This window comes from Canis lupus, chromosome 16 (genome assembly GCF_003254725.2).
Source record: "Canis lupus dingo isolate Sandy chromosome 16, ASM325472v2, whole genome shotgun sequence".
NCBI classification, from domain to species: Eukaryota; Metazoa; Chordata; class Mammalia; order Carnivora; family Canidae; genus Canis; species Canis lupus.
Genome location: NC_064258.1, coordinates 48638241 through 48653082, shown reverse-complemented (window position 1 = coordinate 48653082; position 14842 = coordinate 48638241). Strand labels below are relative to the sequence as shown.

Here is a 14842-nt window from a genome sequence, read left to right as displayed (position 1 = left end):
CCTCTGATAATTTTGGAGGACAATTCCAGTGAAAATTTTGCAAGTTAAATATCCACACCAGTGATTATTTTCATCCTTGTAAGGTAGAAATGAAAAAAGTTATTAAATGCTAACCAAGTTACAGCTTTTTGTGTGTATTTCTCACAGCTGCATGATGCCTTAAGGTAGTTTCAATACACACACACAAAAAAAAATAACAAAATATTTTTACATTTAAATAAAAATTTTAGTACGTTGGAAACTGAATGAGATATTCTAGATTTTGTCCAGTAGTAACATTAGAGGTCTTTGATCTGTACAGTGGCGACACATTTAATCATGAATCTCAGAATCCCAACAGCCAGTTTTATTCCAATTTGATTATATTAAGGGATTTATATAATAAACTTCTCTTTAAACAGTCCCCGGATGAAATTCCATTTCAAGAATCTATCAGAATAGAATATGGGCGATTTGCATAGACAGTACTGTAACATTATATGTATTGCACTGTAGTGTATTTTTCACCATAAACACAGCCCTCAGGAATCAAGTGAAACTGGAGAAGAATCTATAGAAACTGAATCCCTTTACTTGTAGGGAGCTTTTATCTAACAAGTTTATTAAACCTGTGTTGGAAAGTCTTTGCCATGTCTTCCAAACTCACTGCATTATCCCTGATTACCAAGCTTTACTACTGTCACTCACCTTCCGTATTTTTAATTATCTTTAAATCCTCCAGTTGAATTCTGCTAGTAACACAACATTATTGATGAATCTTACTAAACCAAAAATGAAGTTAACTGACGTTCACTTCCTAATAATAACTGGGCGTATTTACTGTTACTGTCATCTCTTCGGAACTCCCTCCCCATTGTTTAATTTTTTAGACTTTTGGGCAGAGATGTATAGGCATCTTGATATAGGATTCTGGTTTAACTATTACGGAGTACAAAGCCATGGGTTTCCTTCCCCAGATGCCTGGGATGGTTGCATGAGGGTCACAGAGAGGAGTACGGTGGGTGGTAGGAAAAGACCTGAGCTTTCTCACAAACCAACGCCCCTGCTTACCAGGGATCTACCCCTACACAAGGGCCTGAAGGCTTGGTTTCCTTCATCTTCACAGTGGAAACACCGACACCTTCCTAGAAGGGTTGCCACGATGATTCAGTATAATGCTGACACAGAGTGCGTATCGGTGGCAGTTGTTGCCACATAGTAGTAAGTAGGAGAACACCTTGTGAGATTAACAAATGGTCTAAAATTAGGTTGCCAGGTGTGACATGTTACAGGTTCAAGGTCGTATCCATACACGGCCCGAACTCATCAAACACCTTATCAGTTGCAAGAGTCCGATCTGATTCCAGAAAGAGTGTGCACTAAGGGGAAAATGATTGTCCAGTTTCTGTAGAACAACAGTCTGCGGTGGGTAGTTCTCTTTCGTGATCCCTGTAGGTGCTACGCATAGAAGGACCTGTCCATCAGGGACCTTTTCCTGACATTGTCTTTAGTAGAGCTGAGGGGAAACAGTGGGTAAAAAAAAAAAAAGAGAGAGAGAGAGAAGCAGCACCATGGAAATGTTTCTGACCACTAACCAGCTATACTTGTCCCCACCCTCAGTACGACTTTGTCGAGCTCCTGGACGGCAGCAGGTTGATTGCACGAGAGCAGCGGAACCTGCTGGAGCCTGAAAGAGCAGGGCGGCAGGCGAGGTCCGTCAACCTGCACGAGGCTGGCTTCATCCAGTACTTGGACTCTGGAATCTGGCATCTGGCTTTTTACAATGACGGGAAAAATGCGGAGCAGGTGTCCTTTAATACCATCGTTATAGGTAAGCACGGTCCTCGAAGCCTCTTTTTCCGGGCTGTGGTCTAAACAGTGTGTTGAATAGACACTCAGTTGTCTTCCCCGATTTGGAGTGATCCCTGGGGTGATGAAGCCTGAGGTCTAATGTGATGAAGTCTAATGTGAGAACTATTTTTAAATTTTTTATTTACAAATATGTGACACGCCACGAAGCACTAGAAGAACCTATGACTTGGAAATGTCTTGGCATCTTGAAAACACTTAAAAAACATCTGCCTTTGAAATGGCCATGCTTTGCTTTACTATTGGAATAATCAGGTGGCTTGCTTCACTTTATTATTGGAATAATCAGGTGGCTTGCTTCGCTTTGCTGTTGGAATAATCTGGTGGCTTGCTTTGCTTTGCTATTGGAATAATTTGGTGGAAGTGAATCCTTGGCCCGGTTGTGGAGCAGGCCATCCGTGATTCCCTCAACGTGGAGCTAGGATAACCAAAGTGACGCAGTCTATCTCATGCAAGTGGCAGGCCGGGCACTAAGTATTCCTATTCTCTCTTTTCTTCAGAGTCCGTGGTGGAGTGCCCCCGAAATTGCCATGGAAATGGAGAGTGCGTTTCTGGCACTTGCCATTGTTTCCCAGGATTTTTAGGTCCGGATTGTTCCAGAGGTATGCGAGTCCCAGTCCTTTCTTAAGCCCATGCAAACAAGCTGTAGAAACAGGAGTAATTCGGACCCTGGGCAGGGCGAGAACACCGGGGGGAGGGAAGGCAGCATAGCCCCCCACAGCCCTGCACCTTTCCCCCCGGATGTCACCCCCGAGGGTGGCTGCTAACTGCCCTGTCGTGGTCTGTTTCGCAGCAGCCTGTCCGGTGCTGTGCAGCGGCAACGGGCAGTACTCCAAGGGCCGCTGCCTGTGCTTCAGCGGCTGGAAGGGCACCGAGTGCGACGTGCCCACCACGCAGTGCGTTGACCCACAGTGTGGGGGCCGTGGCATCTGCATCATGGGCTCCTGCGCCTGCAACTCCGGATACAAAGGAGAAAATTGTGAAGAAGGTAAACATGCCAATATTTATGGAAATCTCTTGTTCTCCGCAGAAAGGAAGAGATTATCTTTGTGGTCTTCCATGTGGCAGGTGCATCTCTTTGTGTGCCTCCCCGTGAAAGTACTGTTCATTTCCACACTGACCCATGCATTGTTGTGTTAACACGTTGACTGATAAAAAAAAAAAAAAAGCACAAATGCCCAAAGGAACCCCTTTGCTCTCAGTAGTGTGAATTTTTCCCCCCACTCTGAGGAAGCAAGCAAACACTTGTGTCTTGAAACCAGAGATGGACAATTGTTTTGTTTTGTTTTATCTTTGTTTTTTCGGCGGTGGTGGGTTTTTGTTGTTTTGTTTTGCAAACTCTGCTGTTTTGGATGCCAGCTTTTAAGTCTAGTGTTGTGGCATCTCTAGGAAGACAGGCTATATTGCACGTGATATAGAAGTGAAAAAAAAATACATCGTGGCCTTGCTCTATAACTGTATGTAATGATGATAGCTGTACTGTAAAGTGCAGTTGAATTGTTTTTTTTTTTTTTTCAAAAAGCAGAAAAGCACCATTTCCGTTCTTCAATCAAATTGATTTTATTGATCTGCACACAGAAAGTAATGCAATTAAGTCTCTGGAATTAAATTTTCAGGCCATTGACCCTACAAGTGTAAAGTTTTATTGAGTCAAATTGCTAAATTAAATCTCGTCATCTAAACCACATTAAAGTGAATTAAGAAGGATAGAGAGTATGCAACTCATTTATTTCTCAAACAGTTTGAGGGTCCCATACAGCTGTCAGTACTCAGTGTTGTGGATTAGGTCAGCTGATACGATTTTGTTACAGAGAAGCCAATACTTATTACTATCTGATTAAGCAGAACAGAGAGCAGTAGCCTGAAATCTCAGGAGCATCTATGTGTGTAATTTGTAAAAATTACAAATCCTTGCAAGAGTCTCAATTACCTAACTGGCGTGATTCTCAATGCCATCTTATAGGATTCTTTGCATTTTCAGAAATCAGTTCTCAAAAATGGTAAGGAAATAGTTGAGTATCCAAAATCATCATATACATTGGGTTGAGATTCAATTCTTTATCCTGCGTGTACTACGTATGTGTGACATCTTCTAGATTTAACTGTGAAATTATTCTTTTTTCTCTATTGCAGCTGACTGTCTTGACCCTGGATGTTCCAATCACGGTGTTTGTATCCACGGGGAATGTCACTGCAGTCCCGGGTGGGGTGGCAGCAATTGCGAACTGGTGAAGACCATGTGTCCAGATCAGTGCTCTGGTCACGGAACGTATCTTCAAGAGAGTGGCTCCTGCACCTGTGACCCTAACTGGACTGGCCCAGACTGCTCAAATGGTAAGGTGCATCAGTGCAGTGTGATCGAGTACTTAATATTATGTAGCTGAAGATTAAGATATCTTAATTTTTAAAAACACACTTATTGAATTTAGTGTAGATTGTATTGAAGTTATGATTTATAGAAATGAGTGTTAAAAGTAATGAAATTCCATTGCCTGATAAGAAGAAATCGGCTTTGTCAATTTGTCATTAACATTTCTCCCTTAGTCGCATGGTAAAAAAAATACTATTTCATTTGTGTAAAGAACTCCATCTTCTTACCTCTCCAAGGCCTGTGTAGAGCTTGGGGATTTAAGCACATTATCTCATAAACAGAGAAGCTCAATTAAAAAATAATTTGACAACATAAGGCTAAACATGATCACGGCAAAGAGTATACATATATAGATATTATGATGTGCATAATGGTCCAACACTGATTTTTTTTTAATTATAACAGTATTATTATCATAAAAATGGCAGGTAGTAATTTTTTTTCAGTCAGTCGGTCTGTTATTGAGCAACAGCTATGTGCATGCATGGCATGGTGATGAGTCCTGAAGGGATAAAAAATAATGAATTCTTCTTACCCTCTCGGATAGTGGCTTTCAAATTTTTTACCATAACCCACAGCCTTAAACAGTTTTACATTGTGACCCTACTGTATATAATACACTCGCATAACTGAAACAAAGCTTTACAAATTGGTACACACAAGATGCTTTTCTCCAAGGATGTCCTGTTTTTTTGTTAATGCTGGTTGTATCCCATGAATTAATTCCATGACCACATTAGTGCCACAGTGTGAAAAGGTACTGTTCTAATCTGGATGATTACAGTTTAATTGGGCAGATGAGGTCAAATGCACCCGAAATACTTGGAAACCAATACATCCCAGTTTAATATTTTATTGGATATTACATGGAATAATATGCTAAATACAGTCAACATTCAGAGGAGTGCCCTGCCTTGATGCACATTGGAAGTTTTCAAGGAGATTTTGGTTAACATTTGTCACCTTCTTTCAAGATGGTAGTTAGTGTGGGGATGGGAGGAGGTATTTTTCGACTAGGGGAACAGTATGAGAAAGTACTTCGTAGCATAGAATCTGAGATCAGATGCTTAGGTTCACACCCAACCTCCACTACTTAATAGCTGCGTAAACTTAGGCAGACTACGGTATGCTTTAGTTTACCCATCTGTTAAATGGAGTTAACCGAGACATGCTTTACAGAGATACTTTGGCAAGTGCTTGAATTAACATCTATAAAGTACAAGGCTTAGTCCAGAATCCATTCCAAATAGAGCTGCCACCTCCACTGCTATGACTGTTACTACTACTACGACAACTACCATTAGCAAAGATCCAACTATGAGATTATTGTTCTACACGTGGGAGAGTAAAGGAAAGATATTCGGAGGTAAAGGCTGGGTTGGGCCCCATTATGAGGGACGCAGCTTAGAAATGATGGTTCAGACAATGGAGAATACACTTGTCCTGACAATGTGCGCCCACCAGTGTGATGAGAGCAGTATGTGAGAACTCCCCAATCGATTATGTGTCAGAGAGCACGACTAGTTGGAATTTGATGGCCGGAAGGCAAGTTTGAGAGCTTTCCCAGAGTGTGAAGTGCTGAGAGCGTGAATTCATTTGGAGTTTGTAGAAATGAAGAGGATAAATCAGAGGGCCGTTTTAAAGGAGAACTAGACGGAGCCTGCAGAAGAGACAGTACAGAGTTGGTGCGGAGAGCCGAACGTCTGCAGCAGGGTGGGCTGGGGCAGTGGTCATGTCTTTGGGAAGGAGTGAGGAGTGAGGCCGGATGCAGGGGAGGCGATGGGGAGAGAGGGGGGAAGGCAAAGGGCCAGGTCTTGTTAACACTGTTGAGTCAATAAAAACAAAGGCTTGGCTGCAGGGAAGCCCACACTGATTGCCTTCTTCTCTGAAGCCCTGTTTATAACTGAGTGGTTCAGAGCAGGCGATCTGGAGATGAAGGGCCTGGGTTCAGGTCTAGCGCTGGCTATTCCCTACATCTGTAATGTCAAATCAGCTCTTTAAAATGCTTCTCTGCACCTCAGTTTCTTTCCCTGTAACATGTGGATGATAAGAGCAGTACCCTATACAATCATCAGAAAGTGGAAATGAGTTAATAAGTGAAAAGCACTTAGAACAGTGCCTGATACATGGCAGGTACTTGGTAAGTGGTACCCATTAATAGAAGTGGTGATGGTCATAGTCGTGGTGGTAGCGTTCCAAAGGCGATCTTAGCCTTTAGAGTTTGTCATCTTCATTCTTCATTGATTCAGGGGAGCGTCCCCAGGAAAGTACTACTTGGCTACGGTTCCCCCAGTAGTGAAATTTATGAAATGCAAATTATCTCATCTGTTAGTATAACCTAATGGCATTAACCTAAGAGAAATCCCACTAAGGCAGTGAATTCACATGCTTATTTTAAAGGAGAAAAAAAAAAAGACTAGTAATTTTTACAAATCTCTCTTTCCTGGCACTTTGAGAAATTTGGATGACATGAATTACCAGCAGCATGACCGATTTCTGTGCCATTCTTCACCGACTGCAGACAATCCTGGAAGCTCACACTAAAGATAGTTTTGTACAGGATAAATTGTGATATTGATGAAAAACTTCTGTTGACGCCTCAAGTAGATATCCTAGGTAAAGGGACAAAAGGACAATGATGCACTCTTTTCCCTACATAGTCACTCTCATTTCCCCTCCCCCCTCTTTTTCTCCTTCCTCCCTCCTCTCTCCCTCCCTACTACTACATCCCTCCTACTCCCTTGGCTCCCTTCCCTCCTCCCTCATCCTCAACCTCCTACCTTCTCTTCCTTCCTTTTCCTCTGCCTCCCTCATCTTTTGGCCATACATTTTTGGAAGCAGACAGGTTGATGTTCCTTACAGCTTCATAGAAACATGAGTTGATTCACATAGCTTGGAGGACCAGAAACTGGTTAGAAAATTCACGATCACAAGAGCAATTAACATGTACAGGACAAATGAGAGCGAAAACATAAACTGCGGGTGGGATTATAGAGGACCTTGAATGGCCCCACGAAAGAGTTCTAGGAAATCATCACCCAACATTATCAAGCATAGGTGCGAGGCATTATTTAAATAACACATTAGCTTGTTTTGTCCTCCGTTCTTAAAAAATGTATTTTATAGTCACAAGAATCAAAATAGGCATTTAATTATTTCTGTTGAGTTTTTATTTCCCTTTCTGGCTTCCGTACTAAAAAAATGCATCCCACCAAAAAAATCCAATTAAAGTTTATAGATATAATTATTTTTATACTAAAGCTACTTGGTTCAGGTCTCCTATGCCTTCATCAGTAAAATAAGCATAATAATACTAGCTATAAAATAATACTGGTTTGAAATATTGCCATTCTAATTTGTCTCCCACAATTATCAGAGTAGGAAAGAAATAATGAAAAGCCCTTTTTGTTTCATATAATGTTATTTAATACATCACCTGAATCATTTTATAAAGGATCCTTTGTAATTGATACTGTAGCTCAAAAGATAATTCAGCCCTGGGGCATCTGGCTGGCACAGTCAGGGTAGCATGCAACTCTTGATCTCAGGGTTGTGAGTTCAAGCCCCCTGATGGATGTAAAGATTACTTTTAAAAATTTAAAAATAAAATAAAATTTAAAAAGATGATTCAGTTGTCTTCATAAAATGATACTGCCATGCAGCCCCGGTGGCACAGCGGTTTGGCGCCGCCTGCAGCCCAGGGTGTGATCCTGGAGACCCGGGATCGAGTCCCACGTCAGGCTCCCCGCATGGAGCCTGCTTCTCCCTCTGCCTGTGTCTCTGCCTCATTCTCTCTGTGTGTCTCTCATGAATAAAACAAATAAAATCTTTTAAAAAATGGTACTGCCATGAATGACAGAAAAGACAAAAAGGTATAGATGTTAATTAAAAGATTAAACTGGCTGCCAAAATCACCTATCATTATTTTACATATTTAGACTGATTTTCTACATGCTAATATAATTATTTTGCCAGCTGAAAATCTAATTTTACCTGTATACAAAATGACTGCTTAGACGTAGTGAGTGAAGATCTTACTCCTATTCATCTTTCTACCCCCAATGCAAAGCAGAAAACCATATATTAAACTCTCAATATATAGAGTTGAAAAATTAATACAGTACTTTTTTTTTTTTTGGAAGAGACTAACCACAGGAAACAAAGACTTTATTAAACTTTGCAATTAGCTACAAAAAGACAGAAAACTTACCTAGAATTTTTAGTAAGGAGATCAAATATGCATATATTCTTTGCAATTAGCTACAAAAAGACAGAAAACTTACCTAGAATTTTTAGTAAGGAGATCAAATATGCATATATTCATCCTCTGAAAATATCCTGGTTCTTGTGCCTGAAATGTATCTGCACGTTGCACAGCTGTCCTTGGAAGTTTACAAAAACATTGTTGGTAACTTACATCTGTGGTTGAAGAAACTTTCAGCATTATTGGGAATTTCTAACTAACTAAATCCTAAAGCAAAACACTTTACAAAGCTACTTCTTTTGTTGTTGTAGAAATGACCTTCAAATATCTAAATTCAATAAGAGTAGACTCTATACCTGCAGAAACATTTGGTTAAGCTGCTAAAAGAGAAGAAATGAATTCTTTTCATCAGAAAGTTTATAGGTTTGAAAGCAACAGAGCTTTCCTCTATCTTCATCAGCAGTTTGTCCATTAATTAGCCCTTCAATTCCACTTCAATTAAATTAACTCTAATTAATAAGTTCATTACAAAGATTGACGCACCTTGCTCAAAGCTAGTGTGCTAAATGCTGATAAACACCTTCACCCTAATGAAAAATTGATTAGATTGAATAAAAGGGGTACCTCAGAAAGAAACCTCTCTCTTCTGGAGCTGAGTTGACGTTCTGTTCGTCTGAAGTTAATCACCATCTTAGATCTCTTAATCAAAAATTTAATTCAAACGAGATGGAAAATGTAGCATGAAAAAACATATACCACTCTCTTCCAGTTAATAGTCCTGCCTGTTGTTTATAAGAAATGTTATAACTCTCACAGTTGCCTCCATTGGGTGTTTAAAATTCTGTAGGACTTTGAGAGAGAATTATGGTGTCTGAGAAATGTAACTTGAGCAGTAAGTAGAAAAACAGGGGCATGTGACTATATCAACAGTTACTGGTTTTTGGTTTTTTGGTTTTTTTTTTTTCATTTAAAAATAAGGCTATAGTTCATTTTCTACTTGTTAGAAATGATTTAGGGTTTTTATTCGGCATTTTTATTTTTGCAAGAAAACTGAAACAAAGCTCTGGTCTTACAATCATAGAAAAAAGAGGTAGTTGATTTTATTTAATAACTTTATATGTAAAAAGCAAACTACAAAATATCCTTCAGAGTTTTCTTTCTGTGTGTGTCAATCTTAATGAAGGTTTTAAAGAAAAAAATTATTTTAGACCCTTAAGTTCTTAAAAATCAAACCTATTAGGGTTTTGAAATCCTTTGGCCACTTGGTCTCCCTTTAGTTTGCTCCAGTACCTGAAAAACCTACTTTTTCCAATGACAGTGGCTGTAGTTACATAAATTTTCAAACTGATTTTCTACTATTGTTATCTGTCCACAGTACAAATTTACTGGATAGGAAAAAAAAACAGTTTCTTTTCTTTAACCAGCATGTGTATGTGTCAGAAGTGAGCCCAAGTGCATACTACAAAAGATTCTTTTAAATAAAAGTTTCTGAAATTTAAATAGAAATTTAAACATTAGGATTAGAAATCACCCCCTTTGCAATTCTTGCTAGACGGGTGAAGCCCAACTCCTGTTAAATACCAGACATGCCAGTCGGAGAAGGACAAACATTATATGGTTTCATTCGTTTGGGGAATATAAAAAATAGTGAAAGGGAATAAAGTGGAAAGGAGAGAAAATGAGTGGGAAATATCAGTGGGGGAGACAGAACATGAGAGACTCCTAGCTCTGGGAAACGAACAAGGGGAGGCGGGTGGGGGGTTGGGGGTGACTGGGTGACGGGCACTGAGGAGGGCACCTGACAGTATGAGCACTGGGTGTTATGCTATCTGTTGGCAAATCGAACTCCAATGCCAAAAAAAAACCCCTGCATAGGGACACCTGGCTGGCTCAGTTGGAAAAGCATGTTACACTTACTTGATCTTAGGGCCATGAGTTCAAGTCCCACATTGAGTGTAGAGGTTACTTAAATAAATAAAAAACTTTAAAAAATAATAATAAATTAAATAAATACAGGCATACATACCAGCCATGCTTAGGCACTGAAATATTTTATTAATTTTATATGCACTTGATGTATGTGCCTGGACCGGTGCATGTGCCAAAAGATACTCTCAGATACACTTCGTGTGTGCTTTCCTCTGGTTATGGATCACGGGTCCTGTTCGGTTAGAAGCCTCGTGGACACACACACACACACACACACACACACACACTCTCTAGGGAGTTACAGCAAAATCCTCCTGTGTGTTTTATGCACAATGACAGCAGCTTATGCAATTACATGACCAAGGGAAAACGCCCCCTCTGCCATGTAGAATTCTTCCTGGCCGGTGCAGAAATGTGCTGCGTGGAGAGATACTTTGCATGTGTCAATGTTTTTGTGGTTCTGAGCTGGAAGAGGTCCGCCCTGCCTCATTCTCGGTCTCTCTCCCTCCTCCCTGCTCCCTTGCCGCCCGCTCCGCTTGCTCCCTTCGGCGCAGAAATCTGCTCGGTGGACTGCGGCTCGCACGGAGTGTGCATGGGAGGAAGCTGTCGCTGCGAGGAGGGCTGGACCGGCGCCGCCTGCAGCCAGCGAGCCTGCCACCCGCGCTGCGCAGAGCACGGCACCTGCAAGGACGGCAAGTGCGAATGCAGCCAGGGCTGGAACGGAGAGCACTGCACCATCGGTAGGCCCCGCCCCCGGCCGCCCTGCCCCGCCCCCCGGGGAGGGGGGAGGGGGAGAGGAGGGAGGGGGAGGGAGGGGAGGGGGAGGAGAGGAGGGAAGGGGGAGGACGGAGGAGAGGGAGGGGGAAAGGGAGGAGAGGAGGGGGAGACGAGGGAGGAGGGAGGGGAGGACGAGGAGAGGGAGGGGGAGGACAGATGGGGAGAGGGAGGGGAGGAAGGAGAGGGGAGGGAGAGGAGGGAGGGAAGGATAGGGAGGAGGAGGAAGGGGGAGAGGAGGGAGAGGGGAGGGGGAGGAGGAGAGGAGAGGAGGGAGGGGGGAGGACAGGAGAGGAGAGGGAGGAGGAGGAGAGGAGGGAGGAGAAGAGGGGAGGAGGGAGGGGAGGAGGGGGAGGAGGGAGGGGAGGAGGGGAGGGGAGGAGGGAGGGGAGGAGGAGGAAGGAGGGGGAGGTGCAGAGGGAGCACCCGGGTTGCTGGCTGTTTTCCACCTCGCCCCCTACTGCCCCCCCACCTTGGAATTAATTTCGTTAATTTTCCACTCGTCTTTCTGAAAATGGAATTGCTTTTTCAAATAAGGCCCATCGTGTTGCAGAGGCAGCTCGCTTCCTCTCAGAGCGCCTGTCACAAGTATGAAGTGTCAGAATTTTGTACCCCCCCCCCCCCCGTGATGATGGCTACAAAAACGGACTCACCCGAAGATGATTTCATTTCCTTCTTATAAACACACTTTCGTGGGATAGTATTTTGCCGTTGCGTGACAGCAATTTATTTATTTATTTATTTATTATTACCTTAAAAGAGATGTCAAATATGGGGCCTTTCGGGGGAGCGTCCAGAAATTTCCATCACCACACATCTTAGCACCTGTCGGTATAGTGGAGTCTTTCAAAAAGAGGTTGGACTTCTTACAGCTTTATTTTGGAGTAGCACAAGGAACAAAGTAGAAGAAAATGCACACAAGTCTAGATGTTCTTAGAGTTCTGTGCTAACCCTTCTTCAAATATGATCATGTTCCCAAAACTCAGTAGGTTAAATAAAGCAAACAGGTGTTTAAGATCAAAATGTTGGTACATAAATGGTAGTTAGCATGGGTACAAGCATCCAGAACACACATAGTACTGTCTTTTCTGGGTACTTAGTGCCTTTGCTTTTTACCATTTGAGTCACAGAAGTTAAAATATTTATTTAAAAAATATAACAAATGTAAGTAGTAAACGTCCACCTTACTTCAGTGAAAGTATACAATTATATACAATGTTATGAATGACATTGTCCTACAAAAATTTCATAATTTGGGGTATGTTGTTTTATATCCATAGAATATAAGTTGATAAAGCTGTTGGAGGGAGTCTCGGTATCTTAAAAGATTTCTTCTTCCAGGGCAGCTCTAAGCATTATGTACTTTACTTTCTTGCTTACAGGAATTGGCTAGCTAGGAAATTTTTCACTGGAAAGTTGAAATCACGGACATTTTATAAACTGTTGCAGTCTTTACAGAAGCTCAAGTGAGATTCTTTCCAATCTTACTGACGTTCCTCTCATCTGTTTTAAGGGTGGTGATCCCCCCACACCCACATGTGATGATCCACAGAAGGGCTCACAAAACTCAAGGCACTTGTGCTCATGACTGTAATAGATAAAGGGGAAAGACCCATCTGGTGGTATCTGGAGAAATCTATGCACAGGCTTGCTGTGTTGTGTTGTGTTCTTTCTCTCCCACCAAGGCAGGTCACATGGAGCATGTACTTTTCTCCAGCAGTGAACTATACCAGAATGTGTGCAAGGAACACTTGCTCTGCTGAGGGACACCCATTTGAGACTGAGAGGTTTTTATTAGGGCTGCTCTAAGAGGTAGCCTCTGTCAGCCACAACCACCAAAATTCACGATTCTCAGAAGAGATTCTCCTGGTAGGCAAAATCACCTCATCATTGTAGAGAACATTCAGTTCTCCAGATGCCAGCCAAAGGCCAGCCCTGCAGACTTCTACAGGTCAGGCCTGGAAGCATCCTTAGGGTCTCACCTGTGGAATGTGAGTTACCTTACTTCCGGGAAGCATAGTTCCCAGTCAGGAAAACTGCAAGTACACATATTCATGGCACTTGCAGAGCGCTCATCCCCATGATTTTGATAGGGCTTTCCCCTCCTCTACTCTTTAAGAGAGGCTTCTAGGGCAATGGCTGCCTGTTGTTTACGTGAACTACATTTGTGAACTACATTAAAGCCACAAAAGTTGACAACCACAATTTACACAAATCTGTGGACATACAGAGGATAATGCATTACCCCTGAGACTAAATAGCTCCATACCCCAAATCCCAGAATGCCCACATACCAGAAGCGGGGCAGGAAAAATAGACCTTGAAACATGCTCCATCAAATTTTATGACCCCACCACCCCCATACCCATCAGAAGTGAATTGATTCTAGCTGGGGGGGAAATGTTAAATATTTGACCATGTGTATCCTAGGAAGTATGGCAAACACGTGAATGTATAGCTTGGAAAGCCAAGAAGTGTACTATAACGTTTTCAACATATGCAAATTTAACTTGCCAACCAGCAGTTACTAAATAAATCAGTCTATGGGGGTCCTCACTGACTGTGGCAATAGTACATGTTTAGTTTCCCATGGATGAGCTGTTCTTGAACAGCTTTGCAGTTTTCTGGGTGCACACAGGATGTTTGTCAGTAGCAGGTCTTTTTTGTATAGTTTGACATTCTTCGCTGTGGTTGTTAACAATTCCATTTTCTATTTTTTTTTTATTTTATTTTGTTGCTCTTATACTCCATATGAGTAACAATGTGGAAATAAAGGACCTGCTTCATTTGAAAATGAATCTTTTAAAAGACATAGAGACCCTCACATCACTCTTTGGCTCTTTTATACTATTAGAGCTACTTATTCCCAGTTTTGGCTTGCAAGGATCCAATTATTTTTTTCCACCTATTTACTACCTATGTATGTGTCCACAGTGGAGAAGGGGCCGTTTAAAAAGAGGCCTTTGTGAGCCACTCATTTAAACAACCCAAGAAACTACAGTATATTTTCCCATTTGGGATTGTTACTGTTCTGTGCATTTCCTCTCCATTTCAACACTTATACATCTGGCTGAAAGAAGCTGCCACTTTATGAACGAATACTCATAAATCAGCAAGATTTTTTTTTCTTTCTCCATATTATGTGCCATCTCATTGAATACAAACAGGGAGGTTAATTGAAAGAGAGATGGAGGAGAAATTAAACAGTTAGAAGCAAACAAAAGTCACCAGTAGAAAGCAAAGAATATTCTTCATTAGTCATCATACTGTCTTCATAAACTGTTCATGCTTTCATAAAACCATAGGCATTTTGATAGTAAAATAGGCTATGAATTTAGAGTATTCACCAAACACCCTATGTACCTGAAAAGATTCCATCTTGATAGTTTTATTAATGTGTTCATATTTTCCTCTCATTATGAATCATGCGTTCAGCAAATTGGGCATATTAATTGTCAGATTCATTGTCCCAAGTCCTTCTCCTTTCTGGGGTTAGACTTTATTTTTTTTTTTTTAATTTATGATAGTCACACACAGAGAGAGAGAGAGAGAGGTAGAGACACAGGCAAGGGGAGAAGCAGGCTCCATGCACCGGGAGCCGACGTGGGACTCGATCCCGGGTCTCCAGGATCACGCCCCAGGCCAAAGGCAGGTGCCAAACCGCTGCGCCACCCAGGGATCCCATGGGGTTAGACTTTAATTAGCAGTGCATGCAG

The 14842-nt window shown here is 41.8% G+C and overlaps 1 protein-coding gene across 1 annotated transcript in view; it reads left to right on the top strand.

Annotated features, from left to right (window-relative positions):
- Positions 1-14842, top strand: part of TENM3 (teneurin transmembrane protein 3) — a 605974-nt gene that overhangs the window by 489471 nt on the left and 101661 nt on the right. The window contains 5 exon segments of the mRNA XM_035700253.2: positions 1600-1810; positions 2349-2450; positions 2642-2836; positions 3982-4182; positions 10907-11092. Coding sequence (XP_035556146.1) covers positions 1600-1810; positions 2349-2450; positions 2642-2836; positions 3982-4182; positions 10907-11092 — 895 coding nt within the window.